General features: G+C 39.5%; 1 protein-coding gene and 1 pseudogene across 1 annotated transcript in view; one reads left to right on the top strand and one right to left on the bottom strand.

Annotated features, from left to right (window-relative positions):
* Window positions 1-27758, bottom strand: part of SPAG1 (sperm associated antigen 1) — an 84303-nt gene extending 56545 nt beyond the window's left edge. The window contains exons 1-7 of the mRNA XM_057303063.2: window positions 27411-27758; window positions 23118-23259; window positions 19564-19723; window positions 7657-7782; window positions 2166-2227; window positions 1539-1645; window positions 869-974 (exon numbers count right to left, since the gene is read on the bottom strand). Of these exons, the coding sequence (XP_057159046.2) occupies window positions 869-974; window positions 1539-1645; window positions 2166-2227; window positions 7657-7782; window positions 19564-19723; window positions 23118-23259; window positions 27411-27645 (938 nt within the window). The 5' untranslated portion in view covers window positions 27646-27758. The remainder of the gene's footprint in view (window positions 1-868; window positions 975-1538; window positions 1646-2165; window positions 2228-7656; window positions 7783-19563; window positions 19724-23117; window positions 23260-27410) is intronic.
* On the top strand, window positions 19731-21137 carry LOC117981470 (ubiquitin-fold modifier 1-like; annotated as a pseudogene).

Raw genomic sequence — 27758 nt, 5'->3', positions numbered from 1 at the left:
ATATTTGTTGAACATCTACTATGAACCAGGTACTTTGTTGGGCCTTGGGGATACAATGGTGTAAAAATCCTCGACAAATGGGTTCTGCTGTTACAAATCTTACATTCTAGTTATTATCAAATCACACAAGCTTAAATTATACTTCTGACAAGTGCTCCAAAGAGAGGTAAGACTGCTATAAGAGCCTATAAATTGTGAGGTGAGGTGGATGGGGTGAGATGGAGACTTAACCTAGTTTGGAAGGTGAAGTAAGACTTCTCCAAAGAAGTAAGGTGAAGACTAAGATCTGAAGGATAAATCAGAATTAACTAGATAATGGAAAGAGGGAAGAGCATTTTTTTTCTTAATTTCCTTTTCTCTTTTAAAGGCTAGTCAAGTGAAACAGTGGGAGTGGAGAAGGAACAAGGAAATCTGTAACTGGTTGTGATCAATTAGTTGTAAACACCACTGTACTCAGACCAGCCATGGGAAAAGCATTTTTGATGGTGTACCCAGCATGTGCAAAGGCCCTGTGGTAGGAAGGAGCACCAAAGTACTAGAAGTAAATCCAGGCAGTCTACAATGGAACCCAAGTTATTCACTTCTATATCATATGGGCCTTCTGTTGAATTCCTGTCAGATGCCTTCTATTTTCTCTGCAAGATAGGAAGTTAAGTCTTCTGTCAAAAGTAGGATTGGAGTGGGAGCTTAGAGGTTTGAGAAAAATTATTGAAAAAATAGGAGAAACACAAGTGAATATATGATAAATCACAAGTACAATACATTGAGAGATTCTGACATAGACTTTCGCTTATTTATATTGTTTCAACAATTAAAACATTATCATTTTTTAAAAGGCAAGTTTAAACCCCAACAAACATCTGCTCACCTGGTATAATACATCACTGCTTCTTCATAATCTCCTGAGTTGAAAGCTTCATTTCCTTTCTCCTTTTCACGAGTGGCAAGAAAATCCTTTTCTTTCTCAGTTAGACCTAGAAATAAATGTTATCTGCTATATGTAAACGTATAATTTAACAGAATTTTTAAAGTTTAAATCTAAGAATGCTTATTTTAACAGAAGCAGAAGAAAGCAGAAAGATCATAAAATAAACAAAAGAAAATAAAAGGTTCCCCAAGCTTAGGGATGTTTTCTTTTTAAATCATTCACAAGTTTTGAGGATTCAGAATTTTTTTAATGATTGATTTCGTTTCACTTTATAGGTGCTAGTCCAATAAACTGCCCCATCTTTTTGTTTGAAGCAAAAAGAAAACAATTTTAGGAATTTGGAGGAAAAAGAGGATTGGAAAAAAGGAATTAAAAACAAATGAATTACAGTAAGAAAAATAGGTTTATATTTTAAAGCCTTACTACATTTAAAAATTAAGTGGGTAAAAGAGAGAAGTGAATTTGTTGAGTGGTCAACTGTAAGAGAAAATCCATAAACTTTTCATGGTAATCTGTGCAGTACTCAAAGACAATGTCTTCTAGCTTGACATTTTTTATTATAATTGAAAAACTTTAACGACTACTAAATTATTATTTTTTCTCCAATTACCTGCTGTATCTATTCTTGTCTCGATTTTAGACAAGTGTGACTTGTCTATTACCGTCTTTTCTTTGTAATCTTCATCAATTTTTAAACATTCCTTCTCCACGTCAAATCTTAAATGAAAGAACAATAAAAACCAAAAAAAGTACAATACAGGCAAGAAGATAAATTTATCATTGATATTCTTATATTTGTACAAGTATGCCTTTGGATACATATTCAAAAATATGTAGTAAGTTAATACTTCAAGTCATCTGAGTTCCTTCTTAAGAAAACATACAATTTAGTGAGAACTTAAACGTTAATCAAATCTAAACTGGTCAGAACTTTGAAATTAAAATTCTGACTAACTTACCTCAATTTTAAATTTTTGTTCCTTTTTAGTTTGGATGGGTATAAAAATTACATTAGTTTTTTTGGCTGACTTTATAAAAAAATAGGATGTAGTAGTTTTTTATGTACTGAAAAAAACATCAAAAGTGCTGAGGCCAGATATTCTCAGTACTCTATTGAAGTAATTTGGTATTCTTGACATGTTAAGGTTTATAATAATTATTTAAGAAATTATTGCAGTATTTTGTGGTAGATAACTTTTTTAGTGATACATTTTATATAAAGACATGTAAAACATACTTATCCCATTCCGCGTAATCCCTTGGAGTTTTCTTTTTAGTTGGTCTTTTAGAATATTTTTCCTAAAAGAATAAAATCATATTTTATGAGACGTATTTAATATAAGATTATCAGGTTTTACTGTAAATGCAATGGAAAGTATTGGGTTAAGATATACAAATGGAGGCCAGGTGCGGGGACTCACGCCTGTAATCCCAGCACTTTGGGAGGCTGAGGTGGACAGCTCACTTGAGGCCAGGAGTTCCAGACCAGCCTGGCCAACATGGTGAAACCCCGTCTCTACTAAAAATACAAGAATTAGCTGGGCATGGTGGTGCACACCTTTAATCCCAGGTACTTGGAGGTTGAGGCATGAGAATTGCTTGAACCTGGGAGGTGGAGGTTGCAGTGAGCAAAGATCGAGCCACTACACTCCAGCCTGGGTGACAAAGAGAAACTGTCTCAAAAAAATAAAAATAAAATAAAGATATACAAATGGAATGGATAAGAAAAATAGGTACCCTAGAAGTTATAATAACTTCAGTATTATAGTTATTAACATAATAATATACAGCATGTAAAAGAAAGAATTTTAAATTTGTAGTTAATTCTGGGGACAATCTATAGGTTTTTAAGTATATACATATAAAATTTTAAAACTTATGTGTGAATATGATTATTACTGATTTTCTTATAATAAAAAAGTACTAAATTCTGATTCATTCTTTTCAAACCTAGGCATTGGAGAAACAAGAATAATTGCTATATTAGTCAGAAGTTTGCAATGATAGTAATCTAACTTGGAATAATTACATTAAAAAAGAAGAAATTATCAGCTTATGTAACTAAACTGATGGAAGGGCAGGGGTGCTGCTGGATGAGGGGATTCCTATGCCCTTTCTCCAGCTCTCCCTGCCCCTCCCAGGCTCTGCTCCTCTCTACCTACTGATTTCACTTTCCCTGATGGGTACTTGCTTTCTCCATGTGGCAGGAAACATCACCACAAGCATTCTGGAATTATAACCTCACAGCTCTCTCCACCAGAGGAAAAGGAGAGTGACTCTTCTCTCCATCTTCAGTTAGAGAAATTCCAAGGAAGGACTGATTGGCTAGCTTGGGTCATGGGCCCATCCTAACCAAGCACTAACAGTGGCCCAAAGTAGCCACATTCCCACTGCTAAAGACAGAGGGCAGGTTCTGCACCAGAACAGAATGAGAGAAAGGCAAACAATAGCCATAATGCTCACAAATAATCAGTCTCCCAGAGAGGGTACAATTTTTTGCTAGATAAGTACTAAGGAATATTAACTTTAAAATATTTATCTATATAGTCTGAAGAAAGGGAAGTATAGCAGAATTTATAATAATAAAGTAGGTACTGATTTGTTTTTAAACTATTACATATCCTCATTCTCATTAGGCTCAGGTTTGCTAATAGCAATACTAAGAACTATATAAACTACATAAATGAGTACTATGCAGTCCTTACAGGCTCAAAAAGTATCATTTGATGCTTGAACTCGATTTCCTGCTCATAAAGACAATGTTCTCAATGCTAAGATGATGTTATGGGTTGAATTGTGTCTCCCAAAAACAATATGATGAAGTCCTAACCCCGGTACCTGTGAATGAGACCTTATTTGGAAATAGGGTCTTTGCAATGTCATCAAATGAAGATGAAGTCATTAGGGTGGGCCCTAATCCAGTATGACTGTGTCCTTATACAAAGAGGAGAAGAAGTTCCAATAGAAGGAAGCTGGTGGTGTGGAAATGAAAACAGGGCTTAGAGTTGTGCCGCTACAAACCAAGGAAGGCCGGGGCTTCCAAAAGCTGGAAGAGCCAAGGAAGGATCTTCCCTTACAGGTTTTCGAGGAAGCAAGGCCCTGCCAATACCTTGATTGTGTACTTCTAGCCCCTAGAACTGTGAAAGAATACATTTCTGTTGTTTTATGCCAACCACTTCCTGTGGTGTTACAGCAGCCCTAGGAAACTAATACAAGTGGTATCACTTAGTTTCAAAAGGTCATTGATTCAAAATCAGGGGTATTTAATATTCATATGTGGCTCCCAAATACCTACCTGTGACAAAAAATATCCCCCTTTAGGGATCAAGAAATGGACATGAATTGGCTTGACTGTGGTAAGCATTTCAAAATGTGTAGATATATCGAAATGTCACATTGCACACCATAAATACATGCAAGTTTTATCAATTATGACTGAATAAAGAAGAAGAAGATTTTCAATAAATAAAAAAAGAATGTGGAGCAATAAAAGTCTCAAGACATGGACTCAGTATACATGATAAATTCTAATGTGTAATATTATATTTGGATATTTTAAGAAGGCAATGCTCCCTGACTTTGAAAGGCTGGGACATGTGCCTTCTATGTATTCTCATAACACTGCATATTTACTGTCATAATCCATTATATGCTACATCAGTGGGGCTCAAACTTTTCAGTATCATGACACTCTCGCACTCCTCAAAATTATTGGTCATTGGAGTTATACAGATTTTCCAAATATTCACAGATTTCATTATGCAATTTTAAAAATCACAATTTGTTAATATCTGCATGGAGATCATCAAAAAAGACTTTCAAGTATGTTAAATAAAATTTATAGAAGGTCAATGATTTGGACTAAGCTCCTGCACTAGGCCCCAACACACTTAAATACAGTCACTAGTGCTCAAGTTCCACATCACCAAACCAAAACTAAGTTGCTTATCTGACTGGAGAAATCAAGAGACAGAGATAATAGCCAAATTTCTGCTTTAACCCTTATAAGGAAAGTAACCTGTTATTAAATAGTCTATTTTTTGTATGCCTTGTCCCTGCTCAAGCTACCTTATAAAAACCAGCTGTGCTGCCATGGCCATTGGAGCATATTTTCTAAATTTTTAGAGGAGATGCCATCCTGATTCATGAATTGTTAATAGAAGCCAGTTAGATCTTGAAATTTGTTGTAATTTTGTCCTTTGACAAGTATCCCCCTTAAGGGCTATTTTCTGTCACAAGCAGATATTTGAGAAACACATAATATCTAAATTATTAGATATTGTTATACTAAATATTTAATATCTCAAGCCCTAATTTGCACTTTGTTTTTAGAGACAGGGTCTTGCTCTGTTGCCCAGACTGGAGTACAGTGGTGTCATCATGGCTCACTGCAGCCTTGACCACTAGGGCTCAAGCAATCCTCTTACCTCAGTCTCCTGAATAGATAGAACTAGAACTACAGGCATGTGCCACCACACCACACTAATAAAAAAAAAAAAATGTTTTGTAGAGATGGGGTCTCGCTATGTTGCCCAGGCCTCGAACTCCTGGGTTCAAGTGACCCACCCACCTTGGCCTCCCAAAGTGCTGGAATTACAGGCATGAGCCACTGCCCCCCTGTGCCTGGACCTAATTTGCACTTGAAAGGTCAGATTTTCTTACTAGCAACAAATACTGTGAGTTGTTTTTCTTAAAGCGACAGGCCTCCTTCATTCACTTCCAACAAAATTTTTGCCAAAATCCTAAGTCTGAATAATGACAGTTTGTCAACCATTATTTCAAGTAAAAAGAGCATTCCAGGAAAACGTGGCTATGCATCATATCATAACCATCATATTTGACTATGCAAGGAAGTGCTTTCTGCATACTTCTCACTTTGTCACAAAATACTAAAATGACGTGTCCTGGAAGTTCAAGATCTAACAAAGTAAATATTCTATTATTTTATCAAAGATATTTTTAAGTAAAATTGGAATTTGTTTTTACTGTATATACAACGTGGTGCCTGCCTTGCTTCATGTTAAAGCAATAGCAGCTTTATCCTCAGGGCAAATACCAACACAGTGACAAGGACAAAGCATTAGTATTATTTTCAAAATAGCACTAACTTTCTGGACCCCCTGGAAGAATCTCTGGGACTTCAAGGGCTTCCTAGACCATACTTTAAGAACTACTGTATCACTAGTCCATCCACCCCATTGCTCCTTCAGCAATGCTTGTTCATTGTTATATTTTCAGGGCACAGTCTTAGTACACCGGGACTATTATTATTGTTATTATTATTTTTTGAGATGGATTCTCACTCTTTCCCCCAGGCTGGAGTGCAGTGGCGTGATCTCAGCTCACTGCAACCTCTGCCTCCCAGGTTCAAGCGATTCTCCTGCCTCAGCCTTCCAAATAGCTGGGATTACAGGGGCCCACCACCATGGCTGGCTAATTTTTGTATTTTTAGTACAGATGGGGTTTCACCATGTTGGCCCGGCTGGTCTTGAACTCCTGACCTCAAGTGATCCACCTGCCTTGGCTTTCCAAGGTGCTGGGATTACAGGTGTGAGCCACCATGCCCAGAGTTTTTTTGTTTGTTTTTGTTTTGTTTTTTTTTTTTTGAGACAGAGGAGACAATCTCAGCTCGCTGCAACCTCCATCTCCTGGGTTCAAGCAATTCTCGTGCCTCAGCCTCCGAGGAAGCTGAGATTACAGGCACATGCCACTATGCCTGGCTAATGTTTTTGTATTTTTAGTAGAGATGGGGTTTCACCATGTTGGCCAGGCTGGTCTCGAACTCCTGGCCTCAATCCATCCACCTCAGCCTCCCAAAGTGCTGGGATTACAGGCGTGAGCCACCGTGCCTGGCCAACTATTCAATAAATACAATTTCATTGATTGCAGATAGTGGCATCCTCACCAGATTACTGTACACCTCCATTACCTGCGTAATTCCTAATGAGGAGTAAAAAGATCCAGGAAGGTAAATTATCAGAGAGCAGAGTGATGAAGAGCCATGGATGTTTTTAAAATAAAATTGATTCAAAGAAAAGACGAGAATAACAAGAATGAGTTAACCTAGAATGAAAAGGCTTGGGGAGTCATCTGAGAAATTACAAGGTCAGATGGATGCCAGGAACCCCAGTCTCAACCTAAAGTTAAATAGAATGGGCCTGGAACTTCAAGAGGCCCCTTCTCTGTGGAGCCCACAGATTAAAAAGGAGAGGTCTATGTGACAAAATAGGGACCAACGACAGAGAAATGGGAATAAGGGGAAAAAACATGCACTAAACAGAGGAATGACATTTATAAGTACTGAAAGTATCTGTTTACTGTTTTAAATCCATAATTAAATTATGTAACACGATATATCCTCTGTAGCCCTACTAGATATATACAATTGTTCCCTGAAATTTTCACACACTGAATCAGACCTTTTGCTCTCATCAAAACTGGACAGAAGAGACAGGGTGTATAAAAAAAGAAAAAAAAGACTAAAGGCAGTAAATAAGCCCAAGATGCAGGACTTCAAAGGAAAAAACTGTTTCATTTTGATTTCCAAGTAATGAGATAGTAAAGAACGTGATAGTTCCCAGCCGATAGTTCCCAGCCTGCTGAACAAACTACCCAATTCTCCTAGAGGACATCACACATAGGCTGCTCCAATTAAACTGAGATTGCCCCTTAATAAACAGCAGCAATCCTCTCCTGCTACCACCCACAAAGATATCAAAGAAGCCTACCTTGCCTACATGAAGACAGCTGTTTGAACCACGAACTGGAGGCAAATTATCTTTCATTGCTGGAAATGTCTCAGTTTCATGAAAGTGCATTTTATCTTCTTCTTTTTTAATTTCTGATACCCAACTCTGAGAATAGAGAAAAGGGTAAATATGTAGTTTGAAATAATTATAACCAAGCATAAGAAAGAACTATAGTTGACCCTTGAACAATATAAGTTTGAACTGCATTGGTCCACTTATATGTGGATTTTTTTCAGTAAAAATATTGGAAAAATTTTTGGAGATTTGTGACGATTTGAAAAAACTCACAGATGAATTAGAAATATCAAAAAAATTAAGATAAAGTTAGGTATTTCATGAATGCATAAAATATATGTAGATACTAGTCTGTTTTATCATTTACTACCATAAAGTATACACAAGTTATAAAAAGTTAAAATTTATCAAACTTACCCACACAAACACTTACAGACCATAAATGGCACCATTCACAGTAAAGAGAAATGTAAAAAAAAAAAGACATGAAGATGCAGTATTAAATCATAACTGCATAAAACTGACTGTAGGAGACACTATAATACGTAATAATTTCACAGCCACCTCCTGTTGCTATTGCGGTAAGCTTAAGAGTTACAAGTATCTGCTTAGAATGCCTTGTGACACTAGTCATCTCTGCAGGAGCAGTTTGTCTCTAGTAAACTGCATCTTGCCATAAAAAGTGATCTCTCACAGTTCTCACATATTTTTATGATGTTTAGTGTAATACTGTAAACCTTAAATAACACCATGGGACCCATACAAAGTGTCACTAGTGATGCTGGAAGTGCTCCCAGGAAGCAGAGAGAACACATGATATTACAAGAAAAAGCTGAATTGCTTGATATGTGCCAGAGATTAAGATCTGGCATAAGCTACAGTTGTAGTTGCCCACCATTTCAAAATAAATGAATCCAGAGTAAGAACCATTGAAAAAAAAAGAAAGAAACGAAAAAAAGAAGGAGAGGAGAGGGAGAGGAAAGGAGGAGGGAAAAGGAGAGAGGGAGGGGGAGGGGGAGAGGGAGAGGGAGGGGAAGGGGGAAGGGGGAAGGGGAGAGGGAGGAGAGGAGAGGAGAGGGAAATTTATGAGGCCATCATTGCATCACTGTGGCTACACCATCAGGTGCAAAGACTTTGCACTTCTTGTGAAATGCCTTTTTATCTTGTATTGAAAATGCAGCCTTCATGTGGGTGCAAAATTGATGTAAGAAAGACATTCCTGGCTGGGCGTGGTGGCTCACGCCTGTAATCCCAGCACTTTGGGAGGCCGAAGCGGGCAGATCACTTGAGGTCAGGAGTTCCAGACCAGCCTGGCCAATATGGTGAAACCCCGTCTCTACTAAAAATACAAAATTAGCCAGGTGTGGTGGCGGGCGCCTGTAATCCCAGCTACTGGGGAGGCTGAGGCAGGAGAATTACTTGAACCCAGGAGGCGGAGGTTGTAGCGAGCCGAGACTGCACCACTGCACCCCAGCCTGGGCGACACAGCAAGACTCAGTCTCAAAAAAAAAAAAAAAAAAAAGAAAGAAAAAAAAAAAGAAAGACATTCCTATAGACTCTAATATGATTCCAGAAAAAGCAAAGTCATTATATGACAACTTAAAGCAAAAGGAAGATGATGGACCTATAAAGCTGAAGAACTGAATGCCAGCAAAGGATGGTTTGAATTTTAGAAAAAGGTTTGGCTTTTAAAATGTCAAGAGAACAGGAAAAGCACCTTCTCCCAACCAAAAGGCAGCAGACAAGTTTCCAGGTGCCATTGAGAAAATCAATAAAGAGAAAGAATATCTGTCTGAGCAGGTTTTTAATGCAGACAAAAGTGCTGTATTCTCGGGAAAAAAAATGCCACAAAGGATATTTATTAGTAAGGAACAGAAGCAAGCACCAGGATTTAAGGCAGGAAGGGATAGGGAAACTCAACTATTTTGTGCAAACTCAGTTGGGTTTATGATCAGGACTGACCTTATTTGTAAAGCTGCTAACCCTCAAGCCTTGAGGGGAAAAGATAGATATCAGCTGCCAGTCTTTTGGCTGTGCAACAAGAAGGCCTTTTTCTGTATTGGTTCAAGAACACTTTTTCTGTATTGGTTCCATCAGTGCTTTGTTCCTGAAGTCAGGATGTACCTTGCCACTAAGGGACTGCCTTTTAAAGTTCTTCTGATGTTGGACAATGTCCCAGGCCATCCAGAATCCCATGAGTTCAAGACCGAAGGGGTCAAGTGGTCTACTTACCCCTAAACAAAACGTCTCTAATTCAACCTCTAGATCAGGGGGTCACAAAGATCTTTAAGAACTTTACTGCATGCTACCTGGGTGCGGTGGCTTATGCCTGTAATCCCAGAACTTTGGAAGCTGAGGCAGATGGATCACGAGGTCAGGAGATTGAGACCACCCTGGCTAACATGGTGAAACCCCATCTCTACTAAAAATACAAAAAAAATTAGTCAGGCATGGTGGTGGGCGCCTGTAGTCCCAGCTACTCGGGAGGCTGAGGCAGGAGAATGGTGTGAACTTGGGAGGCAGAGCTTGCAGTGAGCCAAGATCGAGCCACTGCACTCCAGGCTGGGCGACAGAGCAAGACTCTGTCTCAAAAAAAAAAAAAAAAAAAAGAACTTCACTGCACGCCCTTCTCTATGGAAAGGATTGTCAACACTACAGAAGAGAACCCTGATAGAACATCATGAACGTCTAGAAGGACTACACCATTGAAGATGCCATCATTATTATAGAAAAAGCCATTATGCCAGGAGTGGTGGCACATGCACCTGTAGCCCCACTTACTCAGGAGGCTGAGGCAGGAGGATCACTTGAGCCCAAGAGTTATAGGCTGTACTGTGTGCTATGACCCTGCCTGTGAATAGCCATTGCGTTCCAGCCCTGGCAACATGGCAAGATCCCATCTCTAAGAAAAAAAAAAAAAGCCATGAAATAATAAATCCCTGCTAGAAAAAAACTGTCCAGATGTTGTCCGGGATTTCATAGGATTTACAATAGAGTAAATCAAGGAAATCATAAAAGAGATTATGAATATGCCAAAAAAAGTTGGGAGTGAAGTGTTTCAAGATATGGAAGTTGGAGAAATTCAAGTGCTAACACCACACCACAGTAATTAACAGAAGATGACTTCATGAAGGTAAGTGCTTCTGAACCAGTGCCAGACAATGAGAAGACATAGAAGAAGCAATGCCAGAAAATAAACTAACATTAGACAATCTGGCAGAAGGGCTCCGATTACTCAAGACTGTTTTTGACTTCTTTCACAACATCTACCCTCTGTGATACGGGGACTAAAACTAAAGCAAACGGTGGAAGAAGGATTGGTACCATATAGTAACATTTTTAGGGAAATGAAAAAGCAAAAGTCAGACAGAAATTGTGATTGGTTTCTATAAAGTTACACGAAGTGCACCTGCCTCTCCTTTCATCTCCTCCACCTCTTCCATCTCTGCTACCCTTGAGACAGCAAAACCAACACCTCCTATGCCTCCTCCTCCTCAACCTATTTAATGTGATGATGACGAGGATAAAGACCTTTATGATGATCCACTTCCACTTAATGCATTGTAAATATATATTCTCTTCCTTATGATTTTCCTAATAACATTTTCTTTTCTCTAGCTTACTTTATTGTAAGAATACAGTATATAATCTATATAACATACAAAATATATGTCGATCAACTGTTCATGTTATTGGTAAGGCTTTCAGTCAATGATAGACTATCAATAGTTAAGTTTTGGGGGAGTCAAAAGTTGTAAGTAGATTTTTGACTGTGCAGGGAGCCAGCGCCCCTAACTCCTTGTGTTGTTCAAGAGTCAGCTATATTTATCATAGTTTCCTATGAGTCAATTTTTTAGACAATGTGATCCATGCCATCCTCACTATCTGGAACATACTTCCTACCTTTTATTTTAAATTGTGGTAAATATGTATAACATAATAAAATTGGCCATCTTAACCATTTTTAAGTCTACAGTTCAGTCTTGTTAAGTATATATACATTGTTGTTGCCCTTCCTACTTTTATTTATCTTGCAAGACCTTATTCATCATTCTTTTCAGCAAGATTTCCCAGAACTTCCCAGTTGGGCTAAAAGTGCTTCTCCTCCATAATACATTAGAATAAAGATTTTAAAATCATCTATTGTTAGTCTCTCTTCTTATACTGTAAATTCCTTGAGGGCAGGGCCTATGTCTTAATTTCATCTTTGTGATTCAGTGTCTGACATACAGTAGGTTCTTAACGTTTATTAAATTGTCACAGGTGCCAGAAAAAAAATTGAGTAAGAGATTTATTATCTGTGAAACTGTATTACTTATTATTCAGAAAAGATGTATTAAGGATTCTAATATTTGTTAGACACTCTTAAAAGCACTGGGATACAGCAAAAAAACCCAACAACTATATTATCTGTTCTATCTGTATAGAAGGCAGGGAGGGTGGAAAGGGGCAAAGAGGAGAAATATGAGAAGAAAAAGAAAAGCAATAAGGTAAGAAAGGTAAAAGATAAGAGGAAGACTTATAGAGGAGGAAGGGAGCGAGAAAGAATGGAGAAAAGGGGACAAGTGGCAAACAAAGTATGAAAGAAAGGCAAGTGAGAAGGAGACTAACTTGCAAAGTGGCCAACAAGAGTTCTAGACCAGCCTGGACAACACAGCAAGACCCCTGTCTCTACAAAAAAATTAGCTGAGTGTGGTGGTGAATGCCTGTAATCCCAGCTACTTGGGAGAATCAGGAGGATCGCTTGAGCCCAAGAGTTCAAGGCTGCAGTGAGCTATGATTGTGCCACTGCACTCCAGCCTGGGTGACAGAGCAAGACCCCATCTCAAAAAAAAAAAAAAAAAAAAAAGAGGTGGTCAAGAAGAGCAAAGACACACAATGGGGAAAAACCTAGGCTCTTCAACTAAAATCAAGCTGTCTACATCCTGAAAACAAAGCCAAAAAGTCTGGACATAAAGTGCTATTTTTGACTGGTAGATTAATTACCATATTTTTTAGCTCAAGCCAATAAAATGAGAAGGCTGAAAGTTTAAAAAGCAGCATTCTAAGTTACAGAATACATATACCTCAACATTGTTTTTAGATGTTTTAAAATTGTTTTTAACCCCAGAAAAATATAAATAAAATAAAGTAAACCAAAAAACTGGTTCTCTAGAATCTGCGAGGTATATATGTGTATACACACATATATATACACATACATACACACACACATACACACACACACACACACACACATATTTCTTTTTTTTAGGCAGAGTCTAGCTCTGTCTCCCAGGCTGGAGTACAGTGGTGCCATCTTTGCTCACTACAACCTCCACCTCCTGGGTTCAAGTGATTCTCATGCCTCAGCCTCCTGAGTAGCTGGGATTACAGGCATGCACCACCACACCTGGCTGATTGTTTGTATTTTTAGTAGAGACAGGGTTTCACCATGTTGGCCAGGGTGGTCTCGAACTCCTGACCTCAGGTGATCCGCCTGCCTCGGCCTCCCAAAGTGCTGGGATTACAGGCATGAGCCACTCGTGCCCAGCCCAAAAATAATTTCTTAAGCAAAATGAAACTGAAGAAACTCTGAGAAAATATAAGTAAATATGTATCTGGTGGAGAGAAAACCTTCCTAACTATAAAAGCCGATGAAAAGATCTTAAAGAATAAAATTAAGAGGATAGCATAAAAATTAAAAAAAATAAAAAACACCACACACAACATTTAAAAGGTAAACAACAAGCTAGAGGAAAATTTACAATATACAGTACAGAACTCTTACAAAACAATGAGAAACACATTAATAGAAAAAATGCAAAAATTAGTTGGGCGCGGTGGCACGTGCCTGTAATCCCAGCTTCTCGGGAGGCTGAGGCGGGAGAATCACTTGAACTGGAGAGGCAGAGATTGCAGTGAGCCAAGATTGTGCTACTGCGCTCTAGCCTGGGTGATAGAGCGAGACTCCGTCTCAGAAAAAAAAAAAGAAAAATCAATAAAGGGACTTCTTCTGGCCTGATGGAGTCAGGAACTAGATTTACTCTCTTACCTAAATTCTAGAAAACTGGGTAAGATATATGGAATGATGGTGGTCAGACACTAGACAACAGGTGGCACAGGACAGTGATTCTTGAAAGAAGGGTGAACAAATGAGGTAAGCCCTACATTTGCTCCAACTCACTGCAGTTTCCAGGCTGCAGCACAGGAAAAGTACCCAAACAGAACCCTGTGGTCTTGCTGAATTCAGCAGACAAAGTTTGGATGTTAGGGAGGCCAAGACTGTGAGGATTCGGAGGAAAAAAATATCAGAAAGGAGGAAGCCGTACAGAAAGACAGCTCTAAAGATAACCTAAACAGCCTTGTATCTATTTGAAAAATTGAATTCACAGTTAAAATCTTTCCTACAAAGAAAACCCCAGGCCTATACAGTGTCAACAGTGAATTGAAAACATTTAAGAAAGAAATAATACCAATCATATACCAACTTTTTTAGAAAACAGAAGAGGAGACAATACTTCCCAACTCCTCTTATGAGGCCAGCATTACCCTGCTACCAAAACCAGACAGTGACATTACAGGAAAATAAAACTATTGACCAATATCTCTCATGATCATAGACACAAAAATCCTTCGCAAAATTTTAGCAAATCAAATCCAGGAATATATTTGTAAAAGATACATCATGACCAAGTAGAGTTTATCCTGGAATGTAAGGTTGGTATAATATTTGAAAACAATCTACATAATTTACCTTATTAACAGACTACAAAGAAAATCATCTGTTCATCTCAATAAATGCAGAAAAAGCATTTCACAAAATTCAAAACCCATTCATGATAAAAATTCTCATCAAACAAGGAACAGAAGAAAACTTCAACTTGATAAAGGGCATCTACACAAAATTTAAAGCTAACGTTATATTTCACAGTGAAAGTCAGAACGATTTCCCTGTAAGACTGGGAAATAGGCGAGGATCTGCTCTTACCACTTCTGCTGAACTGGAGGTTCTAGCCAGTTCAATAAAGCAAGTAAAAAATAAATAAATAAATAAATAAATAAATGGCAGACTGGAAAAGAAGCACATCTCTTATTTTTCACAGATGGCATGATCCTGCAGGTAGAAAATCCAATGAAACTACAAAAACATTCCTAGAACTAATCCATGAATTTAACAAAATTGCAGGATATGAAGTCAATATGAAAAAGCAATTAGATAAATACAAACTTGTATAATTAAAAATTGAAATTAAAATTAGGTATCTAAAGTAGTCAAACTTATAGGAACAGCAATAGAATGGTGGTTGCTAGGGGACAGGGGAGTGGGGAAAATGGGGAGTTGTTGTTTAATGAGTATAGCATTTGTTTTGCAGGATGAAAAAGTTCTGAAGAGTGGTTGCACAACCATGTGAATATGCTTAACACTACTGAACTGTACACTCAAAACTGGTTAAGATAATAAATTTTATGTAATATGTATTTCACTATAATAAAAAAACAAAATTTCATAACTGAGATGACAGGATGAGCAAAAAATTGAAATTATAAAAATATTAACATTTATAATAGCATGAGCTACATATAATGCTTAGGAATAAGTTTAGCAAAAATATGCAAGAACTACATACTGAAAACTATAAGACATTGCTGTAAAAAAAATTGAAGACTTAAATGAAGAAATATACAATGTTCATGGATCCGAAACCTCAATATTAAGATGTCAGTTCTTCCAAAATTGATCCATAAATTCAACACAATCCCAATTCAAACACAAGCAAGTTATTTTGTAATAAGCAAAAGACCTAGAATAGCCAAAACAACTTTTAAAAAGAACAAAGGTGGAAGACTTGTACTACCTCCAGTCTCTTTTTTTTTTTCCAGCCTCTTATTACAGTAAGATTTCAAGAGTTACTGTAAAACTATTGCAATCAAGACAAGAAGGTAATGGAGTAAAGATGGACATTTAAAATAATGAAACAGGCTACTGTGGGCAGACTGCCTAGGGGGTAGCCTTGCTCCTCAAGGAGTATAAAATAAATAAATAAATATAAAAAATAAAATAATGAAACAGAATTGAAAGAGTCAGAAATAGACCCACACATAAGATCAATTGATTCTTTTTTTTTGAGACAGTCTTGCTCTGTCATCCAGACTGGAGTTCAGTGACACCATCTCAGCTAACTGCAACCTCTGCCTCCTGGGTTCAAGCAATTCTTGTGCCTCAGCCTCCTGAGTAGCTGGGACTATAGGCACACGCAACCATGCTTAGCTAATTTTTGGTATTTAGTAGAGATGGGGTTTTGCCACGTTGGCCAGTCTGGTCTTGAACTCCCGACCTCAAGTGATCCACCCGCCTCAGCCTCCCAAAGTGCTGGATTATAGGCGTGAGCCACTGTGCTCAGCCCAGTTGATTTTTTAAAAAAGATTTTTTAGAGATGAGGTCTTGCTGTGTTGTCTAGCCTAGAGTTAAGCAGCTATTCACAGGCTTGGTAATAGTGCATGATAGCCTAAAACTCCTGGGCTCAAGTGATCCCCTTGTCTCAGCCTCCAGAGAAACTGGGACTATAGGCATGCGCCACCACACCCACCTTTGGTCAACTGATTTTTGACAATGGTACCAAGAAATTTAAAGATAATATTTTATTAAATGGTGCTTGAACACTTTTTGTTCAAACACCAATACAAAAATTAAAACTGATTATAGACCTAGATATAAGAATTAAAACTATAAACTTCCTAGGAGAAAAATTAGATGTCCTGGATTAAACAAAGGTTTCTTAGATAAAACACAAAAGCCCAAACAATAAAAAAAAGATTTCATCAAAAGTTAAAACTTTCACTCTTCCAAAGATACTGTTAAAAAAAAATGAAAAGAGGCCAGGCGTGGTGGCTCACACCTGTAATCCCCGCACTTTGGGAGGCCGAGACGGGCAGATCACATGAGGTTGGGAGTTCGAGACCAGCCTGACCAACATGGAGAAACCTCGTCTCTACTAAAAATATGACATTAGCTGGGCGTGGTGGCGCATGCCTGTAATCCCAGCTACTCAGAAGGCTGAGGCAGGAGAATTGCTTGAACCTGGGAGGTGGAGGTTGCAATGAGCTAAGACTGTGCCATTGCACTCCAGCCTGGGCAACAAGAGCAAAGCTCTGTCTCAACAACAACAACAAAAAAAAGATGGCTGGGCATGGTGGCTCATGCTGTAATCCCAGCACTTTGAGGGGCCAGAGCAGCCCAGGAGTTCAAGACTAGCCCAGACAACGTAGTGAAGCCCTGTCTCTACAAACAATTAAAAAAAAAAATAGCCAGGTGTGGTGGTACACACCTGTGGTCCCAGCTACTCTGAAGGTTGAAGTGGGAGCATCGCTTGAGTCTGGGAGGTCAAGGCTGCAGCGAGCCGTGATGGTGCCACTGCACTCCAGCCTGGGCAACAAAGCAACGTATCTGATAAAGAACAATTATTTGGCAACTCAATAAGAACACAAGGCAATTTTTTTTTTTTTAACGGGCAAAGGATGTAAAGACACCTCACAATAGAAGTTACATGAAAAGACACTCAATATCATTAGTCACTAGAGATACGCAAATTAAAACCACAATGAGATACCTGGTAGGATGGCTAAAACTAACAAAACGGACAATACTATGTGCTGACCAGGATGTAAAGCAGGTGGAAATTTTATATATTGCTGTCAGGATTGCACAATGGTACAGCCACTTTGGAAAACATTTTGGCAGTCAAAACATAGTATATTTAGGGCTCAGTATTATCTAGGTTTTAGGCATCCACTGCAGGTCTTATCAAAGGTAAGTGGGTAAACAAACTGTGGGATATTCATACAATTCCATACTACTTAGCAACTCAGAGGAGCAAACTATGGACACATGCAACAACATAGATGAATCTCAAAAGCATTATATAAGTGAAAGAAGACACACAGGAATGACAACTGTATGATTACATTTATATGCAAGTCTAGAAAAGGCAAAACTATGCTGACAGTTCAGTGGTTGCCAAAGGCCAGGCAGTGGGGTCTACACTGACCACAAATGGGCAAGAGAAAACTTTTAGTGGTGATGGAAATGTTCTGTATCATATACGTTTGTCAAAACTCAGTGAAATGTACACTATAAAGTTGGTAATTTATATGGAATGTAAATTTTACCTCAATAAAGCTGATTAAAAGAAATCTGTAAATATTTAAGAAGAAATTTAAGTGACAGATTCATGAAAAATAACTCAACTTTTCTAGCAATAAAAAAATATACTACAATAGTCCTCCCCTTATCTGTAATTTTGCTTTCTGTGGTTTCAGTTACCCACAGTCAACTGCCGTCCAAAAATAGGTGAGTACAATACAGTAAGATATTTTGAGAGAAAGAGAGCTCATATTCACATAACTCTTACAACAGTATGCTGTTATAATTGTTCTGTTTTTTATTGTTAATCTCTTAGTGTGCCTCATTTATAAGTTAAACTTTATCATAGATATGCATATAGAGGAAAAAGCATGGTATATTTAGGCTTCAGTACTATTTGCAGTTTTAGGCATCTACTGGGGGTCTTGGAAAGTATGCCCCAAAGATAAGAAGGGACTATGGTACTACCATTTTTTCAACTATTTAATTGACTAAAAATGATTACAGTATCCAGCAAAGAGTACCTAAAACTGGGCATTTTGTTTGTTTGTTTTTGTTTTTTTAAATAAAGAAACCAGGTCTCTCTGTATTGTCTAGGCTGGCCTTGAACTCTTGGGTTCAAGCAATCCTCCCTGAGTAACTGGGACTATAGGCACACACCACTGCACCTGGCTTGGGCATTCTTATACACTGTTGGGGGTGGTGTATGAAGGTACAACTTTTCTGAGAACATATGTTTGAAAAGGCTTAAAAATATTCAAATCCTTTGATCAAACAATTTAAATTCTTTTTCTCTTTCTCTTGCTTTTTGTTTTTAGACAGGGTCTCACTCTGTCACCCAGGCCGGAGTGCAGTGACACCATCACAGCTCACGGCAGCCTCGGTCTCTCAGGATAAAGCGATCCTCCTGTCTCAGCCTCCTGAATGGCTGGGACTACAGACACATGCCACCACGTCCAGCTAATTTTTATATTTTTGTAGAGACAGCTCTAACTATGTTGCCCAGGCTGGTCTCAAACTCCTGGCCTGAAGTGATCCTTCTGCCTCAGCCTCCCAAAGTGCTGGGATTACAGGTGGTGTGAGCAACCACATCTGACCAAGCAATTTGAATTATAATAATTTATCCTGAGGAAATAATCAGGGAGGTGCAAAAAAATTACAAATAGGCCAGGCATGGTAGCTCACACCTGTAATCCCAGCACTTTGGGAGGCCGAGGTGGGTGGATCACTTGAGGTCAGGAGTTCGAGAAGTCTGGCCAACATGGTGAAACCCCATCTCTACTAAAAATACAAAAATTAGCCAGGCATGGTGGCACGCACCTGTAATCCCAGCTGCTCGGGAGGCTGAGGCAGGAGAATCACTTGAACCCGGGAGGCAGAGGTTGCAGTGAGCCAAGATCGTGCCACTGCACTCCAGCCTGGGCAACAAAGCAAGACTCCATCTCAAAAAAAAAAGAAAAAAAATTACAAATAAACATGTTTATACAGCACTATTTATTGAAGATGACTAAATTATAGGTTTTTTAATAGGACAGAATATTATTCAGTCAATTTAAATACACACATGTATGGACGCGCACACACGCGAATTCGCAATGTTCCCCTGGGTGTAAAAAGCAACCAATCCTGCCTAATTGACACTAAAAGCCCTTTACGGACAAACAAGAAGCCTAGGATTTCCGATAAGTGAAGTAAACATATATAGAATGTCTCAACAATATCTATGGAAAATTGGTATTACTATATACCTTTATATCACCATCAATTTTTTCCCATTCTTCAGCTGTAAAACTGGCTGCTGTTGCTGCTGGTTTATCTTTCCTCAAAGCTCTACTTTCAGGGGCCAAGGCTTGAAGATGCTTTTCACAAAATTCTGTAAGTTCAGGATAATATCCTTCCTCACCAGATCTTAAAAAGAAATAAATAAGTTTTAGAGTTAGCACCTTATTTAGGATCATCTAGACCAGCGGTTTGCAGGCTGGGTTCCATGGAACCCTGAGGTTCTGTGGAGATCTCAAGGGCTGCTTCCCAGTCTCTTTCCTTAACCCGCGTAGTCTCCATTTTTACCCGTTAATCTATGGAATGATTAAAAGAAGAAAAAAAGGAACTCCAAAGAAACCAATTTTCATCACATACTTTAAAAACTGGATAAGGGTGAGTGGGGCGGGGTGGTCCCCGGCACCGTGGAGGAAGTGGGGTTGCTCCGCGGAGTTGGCGTGGGTTCTGGGTTCCTCCCGGCGCCACCATGTCAAAGGTTTCCTTTAAGATCACTCTGAGGTCTGACCCGCGGCTGGCGTACAAAGTACTCTGTTCCTGAAAGTACACCTTTCACAGCAGTCTTACAGTTTGCAACAGAAGAATTTCAAGTTCCTGCTGCAAGAAGTGCAATTATTACCAATGATGGAATAGGAAAAAATCCTGCACAGACCTGCTGGAAATGTTTTTCTACAACATGGTTCAGAACTGCGAATTATTCCTAGAGTCGTGATGGAAGTTGTTAATATCGGCTGCTTGGAACATACAATTACCTTTCAGAATAAATATTGGTATTTTTTGTTGCTGTAAAATTGAAATCAGGCATTTAACACACTATGAAAACACCAAGAGTCAATGAATAATGAGACTCATCTGCCCCTTTTTGTTGTCTGTACTCTTCATGTGAAGAGGGAATTCATATGAATTAAGGGTAATAGTGTCACAGAAGATTGCTACCTCACACACAAAAGGTAGTTCATTTGGGGTGAATGGATTATCCAACTATTTTATAACTGGGAGCTTCTGATAATTTTTTGGAAAACATTTGAAACATTAAAACTTACTGAATCTTACATATTTGTCCGAGTTAAAAATATAAAAAGCATTATGGATCATGGATGGTAATTTGCTTGATAGCATCTGGTTTGCAGACTCATAGTTTGATTTTTAATTAAATATATAGCTTATGATGAAGTCAATAAACATATCAATGAATAGTTAATTATATTAAATTTTTATCAGGTTGGGCACTGTGGCTCAGGCCTGTATTCCCAGCACTTTGGGAGGCCAAGGCAGGCGGATCACTTGAGGTCAGGTGTTCGAGAACAGCCTGGCCAACATGGTGAAACGGACTCTCTACTAAAAGCACAAAAATTAGCCGGGTGTGGTGGCAGGCACCTGTAATCCCAGCTATGCAGGAGGCTGAGACAGGAGAATCACTTGAACCTGGGAGGCAGAGGTTGCAGTGAACCGAGATCGCACCACTGCACTCCAGCCTGGGTGACAGAGTGAGACTGCATCTCAAAAAATAAAAATAAAACAAATTTTTATCATTTACTTTTTCTAAGTTTCAAATCTCATGTGTCATATAAATTTCAGTTTAATATCAACCAAAGAAACAAAATTTTAATCTAACAAAAACAATAATATTTTCTCTTCAACATATATATGTTCATATGTTCATTTTGTACATGATATTAAACTCATAAATTCAATATTAGAGACTAGCAGAAAGAGAATTTGGACTTCCTTTTCAACAAGGAGTTTCTGTTCATAAATTTTTTTATTTCAAAGAGGTAGGAAGAAAATGGCAGATAAACAGCTTAAACAAAACACCCTGAAATCCAACCACTCAAGGAACAGAATTCCTTCCTTAGAGAGTTAAATGGAGACATCTGTTCCTTTTATTTTAAGGAAAATCAGTCCTTTCCCATTCTTTCTTAGGTCTGTTCACTCTTACATTTCTAGAAAAATATAAATACATTTCATTTCCAAATTAAAATTTAAAAAACAATTCCAAGTTCAATATATTATCACTGAATTAGGCTATTCATAAAATTTCTTGGAACCAACATTATTATAACTGTAGCTTTCCAACTGTTTCATCCAATAAACTTTTCATTTTTATTTATCCATCCTTGACCAAGTATACATGATAATATTCTGCTAAAAAAGGGAAAACAATTGATATTATTGATTTTTCACTTTCCATTTTAAAAATGATGATGTTATCACATCAGCATCTGGCTGTGGACCAACAGGGAAGAAAGGAAGCTAAAGGTGATTAAAGAGAAAAAGGAAAGAACCCAGTGATAAGGAACAGGGATAGAGGAAATAAAGAACCACCACAGGGTAATAGGAATTCTAGATGTCCTGGAAAGCAGTTCATGCTCCACAAGTGTCTTCTGCAATAGAACTCTGGTATCCAAATGAAAATAGCTCAAGAGGCCCAAAGAGGCCCCAGCACTTTGGGAGGCCAAAGCAGGAGGATTGCTCAAGTCCAGGAGTTTGACATCAGCCTGGACAACATAGTGAGATCCAGTCTTAAAAAAAAAAAAAAGAAAGAAAGAAAGAAAAGAAATCCAAAAGAGGTGTCACAAGTTGGTGGTACTCAGGACAGTGTTTCTTCAAGTGGGTTCCTTGAACACCTACATATCAATCAGCCAGCTCCATTGTTAAAAACACATGTTCCCTGGCCCTACCCCAGATTTTTTGAAGCAGAATCGCTGGGAATAGGGCCCTCAAATGTGCATTTTTAACAAGCACATTTGATGTATATTCAGTTGGACAGTCACTAGAATGGGGCTCTATCCCGAGAAGGTCCTAATTCCCTGCCTTCTGGTATTACCTTCAGGCCTCCCCACCACCCTCCATGTGATCAGTGTGCGGTGGGTCACCCTCCCTTGTTGTCAGGTGATATGAAGTGGGAAAGTGCCACCAGCCTAGGCTGGTGAGATAAGCTTACCTCCTAATAGCTTCTTTTATTTTTTTTATTATTATTTTTTATTTTTTTATTTTGTGAGACTCTGTCACCCAGGCTGGAGTGCAGTGGCACAACCAGGGATCACTATAGCCTCCAAGGCCCAAGCAATCCTCCCACCTCAGCCTTCTGAGTAGCTGGGACTACAGGCCAAGGTAATTTTCGTATTTTTTGTAGAGATAGGATTTCACCCTGTTGCTCAGGCTGGTCTTGAACTCCTGAGCTCAAATGATCCACCTGCTTCAGCCTCCCAAAGTGCTGGGGTTGCAGGCGTGAGCCATCACAGCCCATCCTAATGGCTGCTTTCACAGCTACTTTACCTTCTCCTAGAAAATGTAGAGAAGGCAAGAAAAATACCCTCCTGGATATTAATTAGCCTACGTCTCATGCTGGCAGTAGACCTAAGTGGAACTCTCCAAACTAACCATAGGATCAAAACCACTATTTTGGGACCTACCATGCATGGGCAAAAACAGATATTTCTAATGTAGCTTTTACCTTTAGAAGGTAACAACAAGATAATTAAAACTGTCATACTAAAACATGTAATGATTTTAAAATGCTTACCTGAGCACGCAAAGAATTTTTTCCAAATGTTTAACATCTGAACATTTTTCAATGTATTTGAAATCCAGATGTTCAATGGGAATTTTAAATGTTTTTGTTGTTCCAAAGCCCCACAATGATGGATAATCTTTGGTAGTCATAGCTGAAATACAATATTTAAAAGTTATTAACCTAATGTATAAATAATACTCAATTTGGATAGTGGTAACCATGTAGGTACTTCTTTGTATTTTTTTGAATTTTTAAAAATTTTTTGTAGAGACAGGGTCTCCCTATGTTGCCCAGGCTGGTCTCTAACTTCTGGCCTCAAGCAATCCTCCTGCTTCAGCCTCCCAGAGTGCTGGGATTACGGGCATGAGCCATTGTGCCTGTCCCACCCAGGTGTTCCTGGACCAAACTGAGGGTTGGCCTGCTAGTTTTGTGGCCCAATAACAAGATGCAGATGAACCGAGGAGGAAGACGGTATTTACTTCTGCAACTGGCTACAGGGAGAAGGCCTGGAAATTATCGCCAGACCAACTCAAAATTACAAAGTTTTCCAGAGCTTATATACCTTCTAAGCCATATGTCCATGTGTAAGCATGCATTCGTCTAAAGACATAAGTGATTAACTTCTTTTAATCTATATCTAAAGTCTGAGTGCTGAAGACCTTCCTCTGGGGTCTCAGTAAATTTACTTAATTTAAATGGGTCCAGGTGCTGGGGCAATTACCCTTATCTTGTCTCCTGCTAAATCACAGAGGTTTGGGGAGTTCCTTCAGACCCTCCATAAACTTGTTTGTGGAGGTCTGGGGAGTTTCTTCAGACCCACAGTAAAACTTGTTTAATCCTAAATGGGTCGTTAAAAATTGCTTTGCTATTTTGTCATGCTTTAAGGCCCAGGAAAGGCCTAGGCAAAACTCTTGGTGGGCTTTTGTTACATCCCAGCCTTTGTATAAGGGCACTGGCTTTTAATATTTAACTTAACCACTCAGTCAGTACCGAAATCATTGTTATGGAGGCCTGTGTTAGTGAGACCTGGCCTGCCACATAGATACTTCTGTATAAAAGGAGGTGGAGGGTTTTGTTTGTTTTTGTTTTTGAGATGGTGTCACTCTGTCACCCAGGCTGAAATGCAGTGGTGCAATCGTGGGTCACTGCAGCCTGACCTTCTGGACTCGGTGATCCTCCCACCTCAGACTCCTGAGTAGCTGGGACTACAGGCATGTGCCACCACTCCCAGCTAATTTCTCTTAGATTTTTTTGTAGAGAAGGGGTTTTGCCATTTTCCCCAGGCTGGTCTCGAACTCCTGGACTCAAGTGATCCTCCCGCTTTGGCCTTCCAAAGTGCTGGGATTACAGGTGTGAGCCATCATGCCCAGCCCTTCTAGGTACTTCTGTAGAAAAAGAAGGTAGAGGTTTTTTTCCATGGAGGGAGTCAACTAATTTTGAATTCTCTGTTCCTGATAACAACAATTGACATTTATGGAGTTAAATTACTGTGTGCCATACACAGATTACCTCACTTAATCTTCACTTAAGCAAAGCTGGAATACAATGACAGAGAAGGTTGTGGTGCCCAAATTGCTTTTTAAGATTTTTTAATGTTAATTTTGAATGACCTTCTGCTAGTTTAGCTGTTAACAGCCCAATCATTCTTTGTGATTCACCATAAACATAAATAATAACATCCTTTCTGTAACTTGCCTTAACACAATCCTTTTTCCACTCCCTGCCTACTTCTCCCTACTACACAATGAACTGTGTTCTAAGGGCACTCTGTACATACCTCTCCTTTTTTTTTTTTTTTTTGAGTTGGAGTCTTGCTCTATCACCCAGGCTGGAGTGCAGTGACACAATCTTGGCTTACTGCCACCTCCTCCTCCTGGGTTCAAGCGATTCTCCTGCTTCAGCCTCTTGAGTAGCTGGGATTACAGGCGTGGGCCACCACGCCCAACTAATTTTTGTATTTTTAGTAGAGATGGGGTTTCACCATGTTGGCCAGGCTGGTCTTGAACTCCTGACCTCAAGTGATCTGCCGGCCTTGGCCTCCCAAAGTGCTGGGATCACAGGCGTGAGCCACCGTGCCGTGCCCTGTACATACCTCTCTCTTAGCACAAATTTGAATTATGTTTATTTGTCTTCCCTTCTAGTTTGTGAAAGAACTTACTTTATTTATCCTCACAGCTCCAGGACTAACATAATAAGTAGTGCCTATACCCCTTCAGAAACATTCGCTGCATTTAATTGAATTGGGAATAAGGAGGTCTTGGAGAACATCACTTTAAAGATACTGCTGCTAATGCTAATGATAATAATAATAGCAACAAATATATAGTTCTTAATGTGTGCTAGGCACCATTCTAAGTACTTTACATATATTACTTCATTTAATCCCTCAATTACTGTACCGGGTAGGTTTTAAGTGACATTAGTAATAACAGTTAACATTTATGGAGCTAAATTACCATGTGCCATAGCTTATCTCACCTAATCTTCAAAACCTCTCTCATAAAGGATATTAATAATTACTCCTATTTTACAAATGAGCAAGTCGACAAGTGAACTAAGGATACGAGTCTCAATAGGCTAACTACAGAGCCCACATACTTAACCACTGTACCAGTGATTTTCAAACTGCAGGTAGCAACCCATAAATAAATTTAGTGAGTTGCAATTAACATTGTTTTATAATGAGATGGAATAGAATAAAAAATAGACTACCTGACATATAACATTAAAGTAAATATTGCTTTATACAAACTTTTACTTCATGTCTATATAAATGGAAATTATGTGTGTATATAAATGCATGAGGTTACAAAGTAAACTATATTTCTTATTGTGGGTCACTGTCAAAGGTTAAAGAAAACCCACTGTACTTGGGCAATGATTTTAAAAACAAGAAGTAGCAATGGGTCTAATTCATAGAAGTATTTCTTTCAGCCCTCTGGGAGTCTGGTCATATATCAGACCTCTGCAGAAAAGGATGACACTGTCCACTTCTCCAAATTCCTGCCGGCTTTGACTTAGGTATATGATATAGATGACAGTTCTTAGGCTTCAGGATGAGATCTAGCTGAGAAATTAGATGTGGCTTTCACACCATACCTTCAGGGCCTATTGATGAATGGCTCCCATGACAAGGATAACCTCAAGGGTAGAAGTTACAGGAAAGCAAGATGAAGAACTCGTAAATTATTGATGCTGCCCAGAATAGAATGGGTTGCCTTAGAAGGATTTTTCCAAAGAGCAAGGGATCTTTGGTGGGAGAGATCTAAGCATCTAATGGGATTAAAATAGATTACCTTGAATTGAAGGTATTTTGCAACCCCTGAGATTTTATGATTTCAATAAAATGTGATTAAAAACACATGAAATGATAGAGCCATCTCTTACCTAATCAAATGAATTTCATTCTGAACATCGTTTTAACATTTCTCTGAGAATCTTTTTTTTTTTTTTTTGACTAATCAAGTGCAGTAGTGAGAAGGGGAGAAAGAGTACAACGAGGAGTTGGATCTATAACTGAACAATCAAGTGAGAGAACTCACTACCTTTGGACCAAGTCTCTCTGAGAATCCTTTTTGAAAAGGATTCTCTTTTTTTCTTTCTTTCTGTAGGATACACCTTCTCAAGACTACTGAATGTCCATCTCAAGTTCCAAAAAACAAGTTATACAATACTTTAGAACTCTTCCACCTCTGTTTGCAGTCTGTTTCTAATTGGGAAAACCTTCGGTCCTAGCTGGATTTAATTTCTCCATCATCCTGATCCACATCCACCTCCCATATTTCGTAGCCAGCTTAGTAATACCTCCAGTTCAAACTGCTCGGGCCTACTAACGCGAAAAGCTGGGTCTCTCCCACCGAGGCACCCTCTTTCCTGCATCCACAGGGCCGACCGCCCCCTGCAGTCGGAGACCGAAAAGAAACGGCATCCTCCCGCCGTGGCAACGGTTTCTATGTACAGCGGCGCCAGGACCTGCCGGGACTGGGGAGCCCCACAGCCCAGCCGCAATGGTCTCAGATTGCTCCCCAGCCCCTGGCTTGGGTCACCAGGGCTGACCGCGCCGGTGGACCCGGGAACTCCAGCGTTGCCACCGCGCCCCGACACCCGCCACCGTCCCCCGCGGCCTGGAAAGCCCCGCGTGTTCCCCGGCCTTGAAGGACGTCCACCCCATCGCTCCCTCTCCCTCGCGGCCCACCGCCCCTTCGCCTCCCCGCCTCGACCTCTCGCCCCCACTCCGGGAGGGAAGGGCTGAGATGCGACAAGTCCTATATTCCCGGCCGGCAGGTACACACAGGCACTCACTGCTTCTCAGCGCCCCGCGTCGGGGAAGTCGCGGCCGCCGCACCGGCTCTGGCTGCACTGCAGGTGCTGAGGGAGGGTCTCGTCGCCCGGCCCGAGCCAGAGGCGACAGGCTGACGGCCGGGGCGGGGACTAGGCCTCTGCCACGCCCCGACCCGCAGTCCGGCAGATCTGCAGATCTGCCGACGGCCACAGGTTCACCTTCCCCGCCTTCACTGGCAGAGGACCAATTGGGCATAAGAGTTGGTGTGAGAGGTCCCCTTCCTCTCGTTTGAGTTTCAGTTTGTTGTAGAGAGTTAAAACGCTGGCATCAGCCGGGCGCGGGAGCTCACGCCTGTAATCCTAGCACTT

Source organism: Pan paniscus, chromosome 7 (genome assembly GCF_029289425.2).
Source record: "Pan paniscus chromosome 7, NHGRI_mPanPan1-v2.0_pri, whole genome shotgun sequence".
Lineage (NCBI taxonomy): Eukaryota > Metazoa > Chordata > Mammalia > Primates > Hominidae > Pan > Pan paniscus.
Note: the sequence above shows the minus strand (reverse complement) of the source record. Positions and strands in the feature narration are given on the sequence as shown.